The 19,692-nt window shown below is 37.0% G+C and overlaps 1 protein-coding gene across 2 annotated transcripts in view; it reads right to left on the reverse strand.

Moving 5' to 3' along the window:
• The window catches only part of CNOT6L (CCR4-NOT transcription complex subunit 6 like), an 80,903-nt gene that overhangs the window by 27,136 nt on the left and 34,075 nt on the right, over positions 1-19,692 (reverse strand). For both annotated transcript variants that reach the window (XM_023750311.1, XM_023750312.1), the window contains 3 exons: positions 8,679-8,747; positions 5,326-5,483; positions 2,841-2,995 (listed from right to left, as the gene is read on the reverse strand). In XM_023750311.1, the coding sequence (XP_023606079.1) occupies positions 2,841-2,995; positions 5,326-5,483; positions 8,679-8,747 (382 nt within the window). The remainder of the gene's footprint in view (positions 1-2,840; positions 2,996-5,325; positions 5,484-8,678; positions 8,748-19,692) is intronic.

A 19,692-nucleotide genomic window follows, 5' to 3' on the forward strand; every position in this document is an offset into this window, starting at 1 on the left:
AGGGACAGAGAGCTAGAAACATCGATGAAAGAGAACACATCGATCAGCTGCCTCATGCACATCTCCCACTGGGGATGTGCCCGCAACCAAGGTACATGCCCTCGACCAGAATCGAACCTGGGACCCTTGAGTCTGTAGGCCGACGCTCTATCCACTGAGCCAAACCAGTCAGGGCTCCACAGGTTTTTAATCCACTCATCTACTGATGGGCACTTAGACTGTTTCAAAATCTTAGCTATTGTAAATTGTGCTGCTATGAACATAGGGGTGCATATATCCTTTCTGATTTCCTGGGATATATTCCTAGAAGTGGGATTACTGGATCGAATGGGAGTTTCATTTTTAATTTTTTGAGGAAACTCAATACAGTTTTGCACAGTGGCTACACCGGTCTACATTCCCACCAGCAAGCAGTGCACAAGGGTTCCTTTTTCTCCACATCTTCGCCTGCATTTGTCACTTGTTGATTTATTGATGATAACCATTCTGACAGGTTTGAGATGGTACCTCATAACTTTTTTAAAATGGGGAACTACCTCTATTCCTACCTCTGAGGACTGATTTAAAAATTAAATAAAATAATCCATATTAATAAAAGGCCTGAAATATTTATATTATAAAATTGCTATGGTTATTCTAAAATTCATTTTAAAATAATCACCTACCCTGGCTGGTGTGGATCAGTGGTTGAGTGTTGACCCATGAAGCAAGAGGTCACTGGTTTGATTCCCAGTCAGGGCACATGCCTGGGTTGTGGGCTTAATCCCCAGTAGGGGGCATGCAGGAGGCAGCTGATTGAAGATATTTCTCACTCATCAATGTTTCTATCTCTCTATCCCTCTCCCTTCCTCTCTAAAAATTAATAAAACATTATAAATAAATAAATCACCTAAAATAATTTCATTTATTCTGACCTCAGATATTATAGGGCTGTGTACTAATTATTAACTAAAATGAGAATATCTCTATTAAAAATTCACAGGAAAGTAGGTTCAAATTAATTAAAAGTAGGCCAAATATCTTTCAAATTCACTTAATTCATTTACTTAAAATAACATTCTGGTAATATGCCTACATTAATAAACATTTAACCAGCTTTGTTATAATAGGTATTAAACAGGAATATAGTCATAAGCATGTATATGCTTATTCTTTAAGTAGCAAACCCAAATTATTATCCATGAGATTCAATCTCTATCAGACTTCACATATTTCAGTCTTCTATTGAGGGTCCTTTCTAATTTTCCACTCTAAAATTGGCAGCCTTTATGAGGCAAAAATATTCTCTTTTGCTCATGATGATAACCAAAGAATCTGCCTCTAGCCAACACTCAAGAGGCACCTTCTGACCATGTTACAGCTCCTCACCCTCAAGAAGGAAATACAATTCTAAATCCAATGCACACAACATAATAAACCCAGTAATAGAGAAATACTACTAATATTAGTAGTCTTAATATTACAAAGGACTACAGAAGCAGGAAAATATAATAAAAATATGTCCAGGACACTTAATCGTTTCAAAGGACCTACCCATTCATTACCTCATTTAATTATTTTAACTACCTCTGAAGTAAGCATGAATACCGTTTTCCAGATTAAACTCAAGAATATTAAAGCAAAGAGGCTTCTACAAGATCATTTATGTATTTTAATAATTAGCAGACTCATAACATTCTCATTATGACTGTACAGTAACCAGCTATATTAACAGCCCCCCCCCAAAAACACGGGTGATGTTTTCTTTATATCTGATGACTACTTTCCACTATCCTGTACTAATTAATTCTTTAACTCCCCACCTCTATAAGCTCTGTGCTTTTCTGCCTTGCCTTATCTTAATGCATATTTCTTTTCTACCATATATATACACACACATATATACAAATATATACACACTAGAGGCCCAGCTCACGAAATCGCGCAAGACCCAGACCCAGCGCGCCGAAGGACCCACCGTCAAGTCCTGGTGCCACAGGACTCATCAATGCACCTCCTGGTGACCGGTCTTTGGTCATTATGGCGTTACGACCACTGGGTTTTTATTATATAGATTATGTTGTGATTTTATTTTTTAAATTGTTATTATAAATTTTTTTGGTTAATCCTTACCCGAGGATATTTTTCCATTGATTTTTTTAGAGAGTAGAAGAGAGAGGGAAAGACAGAGAAACATCAATGTGAGAGAAACACATCAATTGATTGCCTCCTGCAAGAGCTACGACCAAAGCCTGGGCTGGGGAGGAGCCTACAACCGAGGTACATGCCCTTGACCAGAACCAAACCCGGGACCCTTCAGTCCGCAGGCTGACGCTTTATCCATTGAGCCAAACCGGCCAGGGCTATTGTGGTTTTCTTACATGCTTATCTTTTCCTACTAGAGTAGAGCTCTGAGTGTGATTAGTAACTGTATTGTCTATTTGTGACTACCACAGTACTTGTCACAAAGCAAATGTTCAGTAATCATTTAGTAAATAACTGATTAAATAAATGTATGAAATGTTTAAAAAAAAAATGAAAAGGTTCATACAATGAATGATTCTGAAAAAGGCCAAATATTAAAAAAAAAATCACGGAAGAAAATAAAAACTTATTTCTAATCTTAAAAGCCACTAATTATTTTTTTCACACCAAAACTAATATTTTACTTCATGAAAATATAATTGGAAATATGATTATAACACTATATTCAAGTATATGAATTTACTTAAAATTTAATTTTTATATCACTTGCTTTCTAGCTTTTTATTTATTTTATAGGGTCAAACCAAAAACAATTTCAAATGTGCAGTAATTAAAGGAGTAAGTTTACACTATTATGCTTTGTTTCCTTAACTCACTTTTCTGTTTTGAAGAATACTGCACAACCGTCCACATGCTTTCTCTCCTGCTCAGACATGATTTTGGCACGTGACTTTGGAGAAAAAAACCCATCATATCCACGCTCCTTCAATGCTGGCAGAAAGAGAGTGAAGTATTGCTCTGTTTCCACTTCCTGAGATGAAAGAAAAGTTATCATCGACATGACAGGAAAACTCTGATAAAGATATAAAAATGTTCAGCATTATGAATAAGATGTGACTAAGTTAAAATAATTCACATAACAAATATTATCTATCTTACCTTACTCCTAACAGCTGCCATTTGACAATGGCAGCTTTTTAAACCTGAAAGAACCAAATGTTATATGATTTTCTCATGCTCACACAGCTAGTGGATCCCAAGCCTATGGACTCCCAATATAGAGTTCATTCCACTATTTTTCACTTCCTCACAACTGGTAATTAAACAAAGAATGTTGATCATATCATAGATTAAGTGGTAGGAAATAATAAATTTTATATATAAAAAAGTATTTTTAAAAATTTATTTTATCTTTCTCAACTCTAGTGAAAAGCATTAATACCCGAGAGTAAGAAGCTTAAGATTTATCAACAAAAAATTGTACTTTAAGGAATTTTTTGGTACCTGAATCTAATGGTCTCTGTTAATTTAGTAATTATTGGGTTAAATTATTTTATTTTTTATCCACAAAATGTTTTTAACAAATCCTTCCAAATGAAAAAATCAAGTTTGAAGATAAGATTTATGAATGATAATGCTTACAACATGCCTAAATGTCCAACAGTAGGGAAAATAATAAATCAATTAATGTATATTCATATAAATAATTCTGAAAAATTTTAGTAATATAAAGTGCATTACGGACAATAAATAAAAAAGAAAATATGTCAGCAGTGTGACATCAACTTTATTTTTAAAATATATCTACAAATAAATAAATAAGTGAATTAAAAATGTATACAAGAAACACTTCAGAAGTTTTAACACAGCAACTATCTTTGGGATATGAGATTACATGGTTTCTTCCATCATTCTTTATATTTTTTCAAAATTTCCAACTTCTCTAGAATTAACACTTTATAAAGTAGTATTACTTTTATAATAAGAAGTGTTTTGGCATATAGTTGTATCTGACCTACATTTGAAAAATTCATTCTTATTAACATATTCAGCCATGTCTACTCCCTAGAGCAGATTTCAGAATAATGGTTTTAATTTTTAAAATTTTTGTTTCTGATACTATAACATTTCTTGCTTTAATTAAATTTATTAGGGTGACACTGGTATGAACACTTCTATATTATGGTATTTTTATCCTTCAAACTAAACTTTATATAGAAGAGTGTGAGGCTATTGTTACTACATATACAAAATGGAGACAATTAAGTAATAATAAGACTGATTCTGTTTGCCTCCTCCTCCCCGCAAATCTGTGTCAGTTCTCAGTGATGAGAAGAAAATTTAATTTTTGAAGATATTTCTTATTATTCTCCAGGAAGTCATATAAACCATGGACAACATAATAATTTCTTCTCAGGCTATCCTGAGAAGAAGGTGTGGAACTATAATATTTAACATTTTAAGACACCTTTAAAATATTTAATATGCTTTGAAAGCTGCTAAAAAAAATTTACCTATAAACTTTCTTGGCTATTCATTAGCTAAATGTTGAAAAAAAGCAATAAAATGTTTATTTCAATGGAAAGGTGCTTCTCCAGTTAAATTTATTATAATGAAGTGTTATAAAACAGGAGAAATATAAATTTCAGAGGTGGTTTTTAAAATAAGACAAAATTGCATGATTGATGGTACATTTTTTGTTGTTGTTAATCCTCATCTGAGGATATTTTTTCCATTGATTTTTTGAGAGAGTGGAGGGAAGGAGGGAGGGGGAGAGAGAGTGAGACAAACTTTGACGTGAAGAGAGCACATTGGTCAGTTGCCTCTCTCTTGTGCCCCCACGGGGACAGGGATCCTGCAACCCAGGTATGTGCCCTCGACCAGGAATCAAACCCATGCCCCCTTGGTCCTCAGGCCAACACTCTAACCACTTAGCAAAACCGGCCAGGGCTATAATACAATATTTTTAAATGTTTAAAATGTTTATTAGCAAGGAACAATAGTGGGTAAGCAATTTTCTTTTAAAATTAAAAGTCGAATTTATATTCCTAAAAGACACAATCTTCTGCAGTTTTCTCTTTTGGCAATACCAATAATTTATGGATGAGATGATTGTTAACATGAATAATGCAACAGATAATTTTCACTTAAGATAGTAAATAAGTATAAATGGATGGCTGTACTTGGCAAAATAGTTTCACTGTGGAAATGTCTTAGGTTCTTATTAAAATTGTCCATTTTCCTTAAGGACAGAAAACAATTCCCTTTGAGTTTTGCTTTGAAAACAGGATCTCTCCCAGAAGATCTTTTATTTTTAAGTTCACCTTTAACTTAAAGACAATTCAATTTCTATTGTGTTACCTGAAGACTAATGATATCTGCGTCACAGTTAACAATTTCTTCCATAATTCCCTTTTTCCTGTATTCCCAGTTTAATGCCCAGGATGGGCAATAGCCATATAGCTGCCGGGTGGCGTATTTATCACATAACACATTGTAACACATAACCGTGAATGATGCTAAGAAGTGAGAGAAAAAAAACAATAGACAAAAGGGAGAAAATTAGGCAACTTTATCTAAAGTATTTATCATGTGCACAAGCACACAGGGCACACAAACATACTCAAAATATCATCACTATGAAATGCTTTGGGCAAGAATACATTAAATGGTATCTACTAAAACTTCACCAAAGTCAATCACACCAAAGCAACTTTACTAGAATTAAACTAACAGTTCATATTTGAAATTTTTAGAAAATTTATTTTAATACAAATTAAAATTTTAAATAAGAATGATTTTTGCACATAATTTGTTGAGTAAAGCTTTTCTATATAAATTAAACAAAAGTAAATTTTAGTTTCGTTCTCATTAAAAGGCTCTAATTTCATTAATTTTTAATAAAATATCCATACTTAATACTTCAGTGGACCTTTTACTCCTCTCACTGCTCTAAGCAAGAATATGCACTAAGAAAGTTTAGTTATAAGAGAATCCTTTTTGCCAAGTTATATGTTCACTGCTGAAATTAAATTCTCATGTTATAATGCCCTTGAACTATGAAAGGACTGTGAGTACACTAATAGTTGAGAGAACATGGTTTGTATTCTTGCTACTCAAAAGTGTGCTCTAAGGAAAAGGCTTAAGCTACCTTAGAAATGCAGAATCTTTAGTTCCACAAAAACCTATTGAATCAAAACCTGCAATTTAACAAAATGTTCAGGTGATTCATATGACATGCACAGTTTGAAAAGCCCTGATTTTTACCAGTAATTCTTTATCCTAGCTGCCCATTAGAATCAGTCTGAAGAGCTTTAAAAACAAACAAACAGCTGACGCCGAAGGCCCTACTCCAGACAAATTAAGTCTGTATATTAGGGTCGGGGTATTTATATTTATAAAAAGTATCCCAGGTGATTAGAATGGGCAGACACAGTTGAGAATCACATCCTATATAATAAAAGGCTAATATGCAAATCGACTGAACGGTGGAAGGACTGGTCACTATGATGCACACTGACCACCAGGGGAGCAGGCACTCAATGCAGGAGCTGCCCCCTCGTGGTCAGTGTGCTCCCACAGGGGGAGCGCCACTCAGCCAGAAGCCAGGCTCACAGCTGGTGAGTGCAGCAGGGTGGCGGGAGAGGCTCCACAGCAGAGCTAAGGACACCTTGGTGGACATCCCCCGAGGGGTCCCAGACTGTGAGAGGGTGCAGGCCGGGCTGAGGGGCCCCTTACCTCCCCGTCCCCCGAGTGCATGAATGTTGTGTACTGTGCCTCTAGTATTTAAATAAAAGGTGAGAAATCCAAGTAATAAAGTAACACTTGATTGAAGTTGGTTCAGATTCAAATAATGGTAAAAGAATAAGAGAAACTTAGTTCAGTGCTCCCCTGGGGATCTCAACTGGTGGCAATTTTGTATACTGCTACCTTTTGCACTATTTGGTAATTATTCTACGATAGTTTAACATTTATAATTTTTTGGCTATAAATCACACTTAACCATCATTCGTTATTATACACATCTCCCTATGCACCAAAAGTAAAAGGCATTTTTAATATCTTTTTTTAGCACTCAGATTCTACTCAGGGAAGCATACATCTCGAAAAAAAAAAAAATCCATACCAGTTTTCAGTAAGGAAAACCCCAAAACACATTACTCTGAGAGTTCAACAACTAGTGAAAATTTCTTTCTGTTGTCCTTTTTCTAATGGAAATGTAGGTATGCAATATTAGAAAATGTTTTCTTCAAGATTATGTTCATTCGTACTAGAAAAAGGATTGCTTTGAATAACTAGAAAATGGTGTTTTTAATACCAGAAACAAATTAATTGCACATTAGGGAGGGCTAAACATAAAATAAACCTGCCTAACTTAAGGTCTGTAGAAAACCTTAGGTATTCTTTTTTTCAAACCATCAATGTGCATCCTGATAATAGAAATGTTATTCGTGATAACACTGACACAATGCCTCTTGGGTCAGGCTGGTACTGTGGCTCTAGACCAGTGATGGCGAACCTTTTGAGCTCGGCGTGTCAGCATTTTGGAAAACCCTAACTTAACTCTGGTGCTGTGTCACATATAGAAATTTTTTGATATTTGCAACCATAGTAAAACAAAGACTTATGTTTTTGATACTTATTTTATATATTTAAGTGCCATTTAACAAAGAAAAATCAACCAAAAAAATGAGTTCGTGTGTCAGGTTCGCCATCACTGCTCTAGATAGTGCTGGTTTCAACATTATTACTTCTGAAAGAAGAAATAAATCGTATATGATAATATTTCTCAGCGTTATTAAAATGCAAATAGAACCATGAAGATGTTATACCGCCCACATTTCCCAATATCAAAGCAAATGACTTTTTCTGAATCCTCTTATTTAATAACGTAAAAAAACACCTCACAAATAGGAGGGCTTAAAAAGTACAAGATAAACTATGATTTACCCATTAAAAATTATTGAAGCATGAGTATTCAGTGCTTGTTTTAATCTTCACATTAAAACAGTAAAATTTTTATTTAATTTTATAATGAAATTAGATACCATAAAAACCACTATTCTTGTGATTAAAAAGAAGGCATTAGGAGAAATACCAATTCACAACTTATTTTAAGTAGAATTTCCATTCATAAAATGTCTAATGAGAAGTAAAGAGCCCTATAAATGATGTCAAATCAATATTGGTCTCCACAAAGAGACAAAGATTTATATTTTTTACATTCATGCAGTATAAGAAATGCTAAACCATATCCTTAAATTGCTTAAATGCTCACACTATACCATTTCTACACCACTGACCTCATGTCATATTTTGTTTCTAATATAGCAAATATAGACTCAATCTAAATTATTCTTTCACAACTGTTATCAGTCTACCTGTTCAAGAAAGATTAAGTACCTAAGTAGGTTTAAATTTTTCAGAAGAAAATTCATTATTACTAATTTTCCTTACATCTCCCAATATGCTGTGAAGATGCCAGTTGGAAGGCTGTAGTACAAGGAATCACTTTAAAACTAAGAGTTACATCACTGTGAAAGAAAGCTTCTTGTATTAGTGTGGATTAAGCATTAGTGTGGATTTTTAAGTCTATCCATCAGCATTTTTATACTCACCTAATATAAAATGAAGGCCTATTCATTTTATCACACTGCCCAAATGGCATTTCAAGTATTTCTGGGAAAAGTCAAGGAAGAATAAAAACTATTTACCTGATGGCAGAATTTGGTCTCGTTCTTTTAATGTAATCCATGGCCTCGGAGGAAGCTGCTCTGGATGAACTGGAAATAAAATTTTTCTAACGTAAGTTAATTTCAGATGTTTCTAAAATCAGTATCTTCAGCTGTAATGAACCAAAAGCCTACTTAAAAACATACTGAAATATAGTAAAAATTTAGAAGCCAAAGGAAGTTTAAGAAGAGCTATGCAGAAAACATATAACTAATATACAAAAAAGAATATTAGGAAACTCACTGGCAATTCCACTTACATAGTACTTATGAAAAGTACCTATTTAAAACTTTAACCAGGTTCTTATGTCTTAATTACACATTGACTCAGCCTTGTTCTCTGCAGGTAAATCAAAGCTATGTAGAGTTCCAACATATTGATGAACTAAAATACTCAAATCTCTTTAAAATAGAAAAAAACACCTATCAATGTATAATAAAAATTAATACATTTTCTAATGGGGCTTTCATTTCCTAATTTAAATCTTTCTTTCATAATGTCTATGCAAAGCAAGAGATTAGAACTAGTTTGTACAGAAAAAAGAAAGGCATTGGTTAAACATTAATTGCTCAGGTATAGTTATCGATACCATGGAACTAAATACTACCCAACAATCAGATGAAAGAAAATTCACTAAGTTAAATTTTTTTTCTTTTTTTAAAAAAGTACTTTTATTGATTTCAGAGAGTAAGGGAGAAGGAAAGAGAGACAGAAATATCAATGATGAGAGAGAATCATTTATCAGCTGCCTCTTGCATGCCCCTCACCAGGGATCGAGCCCGCAACCCAGGCATGTGCCCTGACGGGGAACTGAACCATGACCACTTGGTTCATAGGTCGATGCTCAACCAGTGAGCCACACTGGCTGGGCACTAAGTTAAGATTTAACTACCCACCTTTCTTCTTCCTTTTAAAAACATTTTCAATTACACAACAATTTGATGCAAGTTATTTGCCCAGGGTATTTAGTGGCTGAGAAATGTATTTCTTTAAAACAAATATACACCATCTCCATCCAGCCACAAAAATTTTCATGCAAATACCTTAAAAAATGTCAGTTTACTAACCATCCTTGTATCAAAAGTTTATCTAAAGCAGGGGTCCTCAAACTGCGGCCCGCCGAAAACATTTATCCGGCCCGCCGGGTGTTTTTTCCGCCGCTGTGTGCATAGGAATTTGTTCATAGTTTTTTTTTAAACTATAGTCCGGCCCTCCAACGGTCTGAGGGACAGTGAACTGGCCCCCTGTTTAAAAAGTTTGAGGACGTACCACAGTTTTCTAATTCATTCATCTACTGATGGGCACTTAGGCTGTTTCCAGATCTTAGCTATGGTGAATTGTGCTGCTATGAACATCGGGGTACATATATCCTTTCTGATTGGTGTTTCTGGAAACAGCCTAAGTGCCCATCAGTAGATGAATGGATTAGAAAACTGTGGTACATCTACACGATGGAATACTATGCTGCTGTTAAAAAGAAGGAACTCTTACCATTTGCAACAGCATGGATGGAACTGGAGAGCATTATGCTAAGTGAAACAAGCCAGTCAATGAAGGAAAAATACCACATGATCTCACTCTTTCATGGATAATTAAGACCATTACAAACTTTTGAACAATAATAGATACAGAGGCAGAGCTGCCTCAAACTGATTGTTGGACTGCAGTGGGAAGGCCAGGGAGGGTTGGGGGACAGGAGGGAGGGGAGTAAGAGATCAACCGAAGGACTTGTATGCATCCATATAACCATAACTAATGGACATAAGACACTGGGGGGTAAGGGAGGGCAGGGGCTTGTCAAGGGCGGGGGGGAAAAAAGGACACTTATGTAATACCCTTTGTAATACTTTTAGCGAAAAATAAAAAAAAAAGCTAGTATTAAAAATGATTAAAGTATTATTTATTATTTCATTCATTAAATAAATTAAGTTCATAAACATAAAAAAAAAAAGTTTGAGGACCCCTGATATAAAGGATGCCTTTTTTAGCATCTTTATTTTTCAAAAAATGGAATTGCCATTACTTTGTATATTCCATATAGTGCCAGGAAAGGGATGAATGTTATTATCCAGAGGCCCAGTACATGAAATTTGTGCACTGGTAGGGTCCCTAGCAGGGCCTCCCTCCCTTTCCCCTGGCTGGCCCCGCCCCCTGGTCGAACTCCCGGAAGAACTCCTGGTCGAGGGGACAATTTGCATACTACGCTTTTATTATATAGGACAGGCAAACCATTAAGCTAGTTCAACACACTGAAATGTGAAAAATAATCATGCCTGCTAGGAGTGTCATGTCAAAATCATGGCAACTATCTCAAAAACGAAAGCCCAATATACAAATACACTGAAGGTACACATGACACTTTCTAGCTATTGGGATCCTTAGCAAGCGGTTAAAAATGTATAAATCAAGAAAATTCTCAAAATAAAATAAGTAACGTGATGTCAACATTTTGGTGCTTCCCAAATCTTAAAATAATACACTTAACTACTATATCACTATAAGTAAAATGCATAGTATTCACTAAAAATATTTGAAGAGCTAATAACACAGGAAGACTATATCATCAGTAATTAGAAAGCAGAAAAAGATAAGATAGCATGTTTTTATCCAGGTTAACAAAAAAACTTAATTTTACTAATATCCATGGGTGATGATATATGGTGAAACACATAATTACATGTACAACTGATAGGAATAAAAACTGGTACAGCTATCTGGGAGGACTAAGTGAATCATCTTTTAAAATTTAAAACATCCATGTCCCTGTGAAAAAAAAATTCTATTTCCTGGGATCAGTCCTATCTGCGTAAAGCAGTATTCAAATAGATATTCATTACACCATTGTTTATAATAGCTCAAACAATGGTAAATGGCTAATACCCATAAAACTCAAAGCTGCTTGAGTTCATTTAAAGAAAAAAAAATGATTAGATACATGTATACTAAAGTGAAAAGATATATAAAAATACTGTTGAGCCTGGCTGGTGTAACTCAGTGCTATGAACAAGGTGGTCACAGATTCCCAGTCAGGGCACATGCCCAGGTTGCAGGCTTGGTCCCCAGAAGGGGGTGTGCAAGAACCAGCCGATCAATGATTCTCTCTCATCATTCACGTTTCTCTCTCCCTCTCCTCTCTGAAGTCAATAAAGATATATATTTTTTAAAAAATACTGTTGAGTACAAAAAAAGGAGAAAAATATAATAAGATATGATTTAATTTATTGGAAAAAGTTTTTAAAACATACTTAAAAAGTAATACCATAAAATTTCTACTGGTATAATTTTTGGATGTTAATGTCTACAAGAATACACACTCAACCTAGAAGTATGTTTACTTACATAAGTGGTAGAAAACCTGTTTTCTGCCAAGGGCCATCTGGATATTTATAACATCATTCATGGGCCATACAAAATTATCAACTTAAAAATTAGCCTGCGGCCCAGACTGCGAGACTCGGGCACAGAGCCCACGCCATCTTGAAGGGGAGAGCAGCCTCTTCTAAGAACTCATCAGCACCACCACCCAGACAGGCCTTGAACACTGCCCGTGACCCGGCAGCCACTCCAACCAAAATCCTGCTGCCCCACCTGCAGACTTGCAGACCCTAGGACCTCCACCTCCAAAGGTGCACCGCGCCCGCAGCAGTAAGTGCAACTCCCCCCTCCCCAGCGGCAGACCTCCTACATTGCATTCACGCTCAGGTCTCCAGGCACACCACTCCATAGACTTCTCTTAGGAGTCACTGTGAGCCCCAGCTGGGTGTGATTTTGTACAGACACAGGCACACTGACCCCCAGTAGAAATTCTGAATTCCCTCTGCCTGATTAACTGCCCACACACACCCAGCTGCGCAATTTCAGAGCCAGGGCCCTTCAGCGCCAGGGCCCCTCAGAGTGTGCGTCAGAGCTCAGCGCCGGCAAACAGCGCACTGCCACAGTTGCTCATTCCCCCTGAGCCCATCTATCCACAGGGCACTTTGGGAAGCCGCAGTGAGCCTCCGCTGGGTCTGATCTTGGACTAATAGGGACGCACTCCCCTGGGCAGTAGAAATTCTGAATTCACCCATCCTGGATACCTGCCCAAAGACACCTCGATTAAGCGTGCCAGGGCCCTTCAGAGTGCTTCAGTGCGCCTCCGCTAGCAAACTCACTGCAGGTGCTCCTGTGTCCTACCACCGGGAACACACGCCTATCCACCACAGGTGCATCAGCAAAAACTGAGTTTCCCCACCCCACAGCTGCAGAACTCTGGACACTACAGGTGCATGCTTTTCCAGTGTGCAGGTCTCCCAAGACCACCGCTCCACAGGCAACCCTGGGGCCCCGCTGTGAGCCCCACTGGACACGCACTTAAACAAATGGGTGCACTGCTGAGCTGTAGAAACGCTGAATTCCCTCTTCTGGGATACCTGCCACAGACACTGAAATCCAGTGGCTTCAGTGCCAGGGCCCTTCAGAGTGTGTCAGTACACTCTGCTGGCAAACACACCACAGGTGCCCCTGTGAGCTGCCGCTGGGATCACGTGTATCCAACCACGGAGGCAGCAGCAAAAGCTGAGTCTGCCCACCCCACAACGACAGAACTCTGGACACCACAGTCACGCCTTTCCAGAATGCAGGCCTCCTGAGCCCCACCACCCCAATAGACGGTTCCTGGATGCCACTGTGAGTCCCCGCTGGGCACGTGTGATTTCAACCAAGGGCACAAGACAGCAAAAATTGGGACACCCCATCCATGGCTGCTGACTTCTAGACACCTCAGTTGTGCCTTTCCAGCTCGCAGGCCTACATCAAGGGAACCCAAATAGCTTAAGTAGGGAGCTACACTAGACTACCAAGCCCAGGAGACCTGAGAGGTCACACCAGTAGCACCATACCCAAAAGAAACTGGGTAGCAAAGCAATCGGAGCTACAATTAAAACATTACAGCAAAACATGGGAAGACAAAAAAGCAATCCACAAAGGAAAGAAAAAGAGAAATCACCAGAAAGGGAGTTAAATGAAATTGAGGCTACTAACTTATCAGAGAAAGAATTCAGAGTAATGGTTATAAGGATGCTCAAACGGCTGGATGACAAATACACACAACTCAATGAGAATTATAAGGAGCTGAATGAGAATGTCACCAACATGAAAAGGAACCAAGAGGAAATGAAGAACGACATAGCTGCAATAAAGAACACAATGGAAGGCTTAAACAGCAGACTAGAAGAGGCTGAGGACCACATCAGCGAATTAGAAGGCAAGGTAGGAAAAAAACACACAAACACAGGAGCAACTGGAAAAAAAACTTAAAAAGCAAGAGGAGAGCCTAAGGGAGCTTTAGGACAACGCAAAACAAAACAACATTCGCTTAATAGGGGTACCGGAAGAAGAGGAGGAGAAGCAAGGAATAGAAAACCTGTTTGAAGAAATAATGACAGAAAACTTCCCTGATACTGGCAAGAAAAAAACTACACAAGTCCAAGAAGCACATAGAGTGCCAAACAAGATGAACCCCAAAAGACCAACACCAAGACACATCATAATTAAATTGGCAAACACCAACGACAAAGTAAGAATCTTAAAGGCTGCCAGAGAGAGACAGAAAGTTACCTACAAGGGATCTCCTATTAGAATATCATTTGACTTCTCAACAGAAACACACCAGGCAAGAAGGGAATGGAATGAAATATACAAAGTGATACAAAGCAAGGGAATGAATCCAAGAATACTATACCCAGCAAGGCTATCATTCAAAATTGAAGGTGGAATCAGGAGCTTCACAGACAAAAAAGGGCTAAGAGAGTTTATTACCACCAAGCCAGCAATGCAAGAAATGCTAAAGGGACAGCTGTAACAAGAAGAAATAGAAAGACAAGAAGAAACACAAACATTAAGAATAAAAATGACCACAAACAAGTACTTTCCAAAAATAACATTAAATGTAAATGGATTAAATGTTCCAATCAAAAGACACAGGGTAGCTGAATGGATAAGAAAACATGACCCATATATTTGCTGTCTGCAAGAGACCCACCTCAGAGCAAAGGATTCACAAAGACTGAGAGTGAAGGGATGGAAAAAATTTTTTCAGGCAAATGGAAATGAGAAAAAAGCTGGGGTTGTGATACTTATATCTGACAAAATAGACCTCAAAGTAAAGGCCATAAGAAGAGATAAGGAAGGCCACTACATAATACTAAAGGGAGCAATTCAACAAGAAGATATAACTCTGGTAAACATATATGCACCCAATACAGGAGCACCCAAATACATAAAACAACTTCTGGAAGATATCAAGGGAGTGATCGATAGAATACAGTCATAGTAGGGGACTTTAATACCCCACTGACACCACTGGATAAATCCTCTAAACAAAGAAACAGCAATCCTAAATGACTCACTAGATCAGATGGACTTAATTGACATCTTCAGAATATTTCACCCCAAAGCTACAGAATATACATTCTTCTCCAATGCGCATGGGACATTTTCAAAGATAGACCATATATTAGGACACAGGCAAAGTCTCTTCAAATTCAAGAGAAGAGAAATCATAACAAGCATCTTCTCAGATCACAATGGCATAAAACTAGAAATAAACTACAATAAAAACATTGAAAAAAAATCGAACACTTGGAGGCTAAATAGCATGCTATTAAACAATGACTGGGTTACCAGAGAGATCAAAGAAGAAATAAAAAGCATCCTGGAAACAAATGACAATAAAAACACAACAATCTAAAATCTATGGGACACAATGAAAGCAGTCCTGAGAGGGAAGTTGATAGCACTACAGGCCTACCTCAAAAAACAAGAAAAACTGGTAATAAATTATCTAACCCTACAACTCAAAGAGTTAGAAAGAGAGCAACAAGAAAAGCCCACAGTATCCAGAAGGAAGGAAATAATATAAAGATCAGAGCAGAATTAAACGACATAGAGACCAAATACACAATACAAAAGATCAATGAAACCAAGAGCTGGTTCTTTGAAAGGATTAACAAGATTGATGAACCTCTCGCCAGACTCACCAAGAAACAAAGAGAGAGGACCCAAATAAACAAAATCAGAAATGAAAGAGGTAAAGTAACAACTGACCCTACTGATATACAAAGGATTGTCAAAAAATACTACGAACAACTCTACTCCAACAAACTGGACAACCTCGATGAAATGGACACATTCCTAGAAAAATACAAGCTTCCAAAACTCAATCAGGAAGAATCAAAAAACCTGAATAGGCCAAGAACTACTGATGAAATTGAAACAGTAATCAAAAAGCTTCCAGCAAACAAAAGCCCTGGACCAGATGGCTTCACCGGGGAGTTTTACTGAACATTCAAAGAAGAACTAAAGCCAATCCTTCTCAGACTATTACAAAAAATTCAAGAGGAAGGCACACTTCCAAGCTCTTTCTATGAAGCCAGCACTACCCTAATCCCAAAACCAGATAAAGACACCACAAAGAAAGAGAATTACAGACCAATATCCCTAATGAACATAGATGCTAAAATCTTCAACAAAATTCTACCAAACCGGATCCAGCATTACATTAGAAAGATCATACACCATGACCAAGTGGGATTTATTCCAGGAATGCAAGGCTGGTACAATAGCCGCAAATCAATAAACGTGATACATCACATAAACAAACTGAGAGACAATAATCACATAATCATATTGATTGATGCAGAAAAGGCATGTGACAAAGTCCAACATCCTTTCTTGATAAAAACTTTCAGCAAAGTGGGAATAGAGGGATCATACCTCAACATAATAAAAGCCTTATATGGCAAACCTACAGCCAACATCATACTCAATGGGCAAAAACTAAAACCATTTCCCTTAAGAACAGGAACAAGACAGGGATGCACACTTTCACCACTCCTGTTAGACATAGTACTGGAAGTGCTAGCCAAAGCGATCAGACAAGAAGAAGAAATAAAAGGCATCCAAATTGGAAAAGAAGAAGTAAAATTGTCATTATTCGCAGATGACATGATACTGTACTTAGAAAACCCTAAAGACTCCATCAAAAAATTATTAGATCTAATAAATGAATTTGGTAATGCAGCAGGATATAAAATTAACCCCAAGAAATCTGAGGCATTTTTATACGCCAAGAGTGAACTTACAGAAAGAGAAATTAAAAAAACAATCCCATTTACCATTGCACCAAAAAAATTAAGATACCTAGGAATAAACTTAACTAAGGAGGTAAAAGACTTCTACCCAGAAAACTACAGGACATTGAAAAAAGAGATAGAAGAAGACATAAACAGATGGAAGAATATACCATGTTCATGGATTGGTAGAATCAACATCATCAAAATGTCCATACTACCCAAAGCAATCTATAGATTCAATGCACTCCCCATTAAAATACCAACAGCATATTTCACAAATCTAGAAAGAACTCTCCAAAAATTCATCTGGAATAAAAAAAAAACAAAAAACAAAAAAACAACAACCCCGAATAGCTGCTGCAATCCTGCGAAGGAAGAACAAAGTAGAAGGGATGTCAATACCAGATATCAAGCTGTATTACAAAGCCACTGTTCTCAAAACTGCCTGCTACAGGCACAAGAACAGACATATAGACCAATGGAATAGAATAGAGAACCCAGAAATCGACCCAAACCACTATGCTCAATTAATATTTGACAAAGGAGGCAAGAACATACAATGGAGCCAAGATAGTCTCTTCAATAAATGGTGCTGGGAAATTTGGTCAGACACATGCAAAAAAATGAAACTAGACCACCAACTTACACCATACACAAAAATAAACTCAAAATGGATAAAGGACTTAAACGTAAGATGGGAAACCATAAAAATATTAGAGGAATCCACAGGTAGCAAAATCTCAGATATATGCCAAAGGTATTTCTTCAATGACACAGCTCCTAGGGCAATGGAAACTACAGGGAAAATAAACAAATGGGACTATATAAAAATAAAAAGCTTCTGCACAGCAAAGGAAACCATCAACAAAACAACAAGAAAACCCACTGCATGGGAGAACATATTTGCCAATGATATCTCTGATAAAGGTTTAATCTCCAACATTTACAGGGAACTCATACAACTTAACAAAAGGAAGACAAACAACCCAATCAAAAAATGGGCAATGGACCTAAATAGACACTTTTTGAAAGAGGACATACATAAGGCTGAGAGACATATGAAAACATGCTCTAAGTCACTAATCATCCAAGAGATGCAAATCAAAACGACAATGAGATACCATCTCACACCTGTCAGAATGGCTATCATCAACAAATCAACAAATGACAAATGCTGGCGAGGATGTGGAGAAAAAGGAACCCTCACTCACTGCTGGTGGGAATGAAAACTGGTGCAGCCACTGTGGAGAACAGTATGGAGTTTCCTCAAAAAACTAAAAATGGAACTTCCATTTGACCCAGTGATCCCACTTCTAGGAATATATCCCAAGAAACCAGAAACACCAATCAGAAAGGATATATGCACCCCTATGATCATAGCAGCACAATTTACAATAGCTAAGATTTGGAATCAGCCTAAGTGCCCATCAGCAGATGAATGAATTAAAAAACCTTGGCACATCTACACAATGGAATACTATGCTGCTATAAAAAAGAAGAAACTTTTACCATTTGCAACAGCATGGATGGACCTGGAGAGCATTATGCTAAGTGAAATACGCCAGTCAGAGAAAGGTAAATATCACATGCTCTCACTCATTTGTGGATTATAATGAACAACATAAACCGATGAACAAAAACAGATGTAGAGACCGAGAAGCATCGATCAGATGCTCAAAACTCAGAGGGAAGGCAGGGGAGGGTGGGGGGAGGGGGAAAGATCAACCAAAGGACTTGTATGCATGCATATAAGCATAAGTGATGGATGTGGACAACAGGGGGTGAGGGTGAGGGTGAGGGCAGGATTGGGGAGATGAGGGGACATTGGGGGGATAAGGACACATTTGTAATATCTTATTCAATAAAGGGGGAAAAAATAAAAAAAATACTCACTTTGAAAACAAACAAAAAAAATCACTTAAGGGAAAAGCACTAAAAAGGAGAATATAATCGTTTCAATATGATAAAAAAAACTCAGAAGGAAGGTAGGGGAGGGTGGGGGTGAGGGGGAGAGATCAACCAAAGGACTTGTATGCATGCATATAAGCATAAGCGATGGATGTGGACAACAGGGGGTGATGGTGAGGGCAGGATTGGGGGGATGAGGAGACATTGGGGGGATAAAGACACATTTGTAATATCTTAATCAATAAAGGGGGAAAAAATTAGCCTGCTATATTCAGTCAAACATTTAACTCACCCCTAATACCTTGGAAGGGCCAGACCAAATGATTTCTCAGGCCTTATATGGCCCACAGCCAGATGTTCCCCAACCCCTGATTTACATGGATAAAACTAGAATTAAAGATAGTGATAAAAGGAAATTCTAATCTTAACAGGAATTTTAACATTTTTTTACAATGAGAATATATTCAAGAGTGACATATACTTAAAAAATCTACTTGTTTTGTTTTGTATTGTATTATGAAGTCTTTGCTCTTGTTTGTTAATTCCACTTTTTAGTATGGAAAATTTCTAACATATACAAAGGTGTAGAGAGCATCATGTACTGAATCTCTAATATCCATTACCCAGCTTCAATAATTATAAACCCTTGAACAATCTTGATTCATCTATACTTCAATCTATTCCCTACACATAGATTATTTAAAGCTGATCCCAGACCTTTCATGTCTTCAATAAATGTTTTAGTATGTATCTGTAAAAGTTACTGATGACGATATTATCACATCTAAAAACAAATTAACAGTGCTTTCTAAATATCAAATCTCCAAGCAGTATTCAGACTTTCTTCAATCTCACTTTTTTAAATCCACTAAATATTATATTTGTTCCTAAATAAAAAACAAACAACACAACAACACAAAAGAACAGGAGTTCCACGGATACGTTTTCATTCAATTCTCATCTTGCTACCCATATA

This window comes from Myotis lucifugus, unplaced genomic scaffold (genome assembly GCF_000147115.1).
Source record: "Myotis lucifugus unplaced genomic scaffold, Myoluc2.0 scaffold_12, whole genome shotgun sequence".
In the NCBI taxonomy this organism is placed as follows: domain Eukaryota; kingdom Metazoa; phylum Chordata; class Mammalia; order Chiroptera; family Vespertilionidae; genus Myotis; species Myotis lucifugus.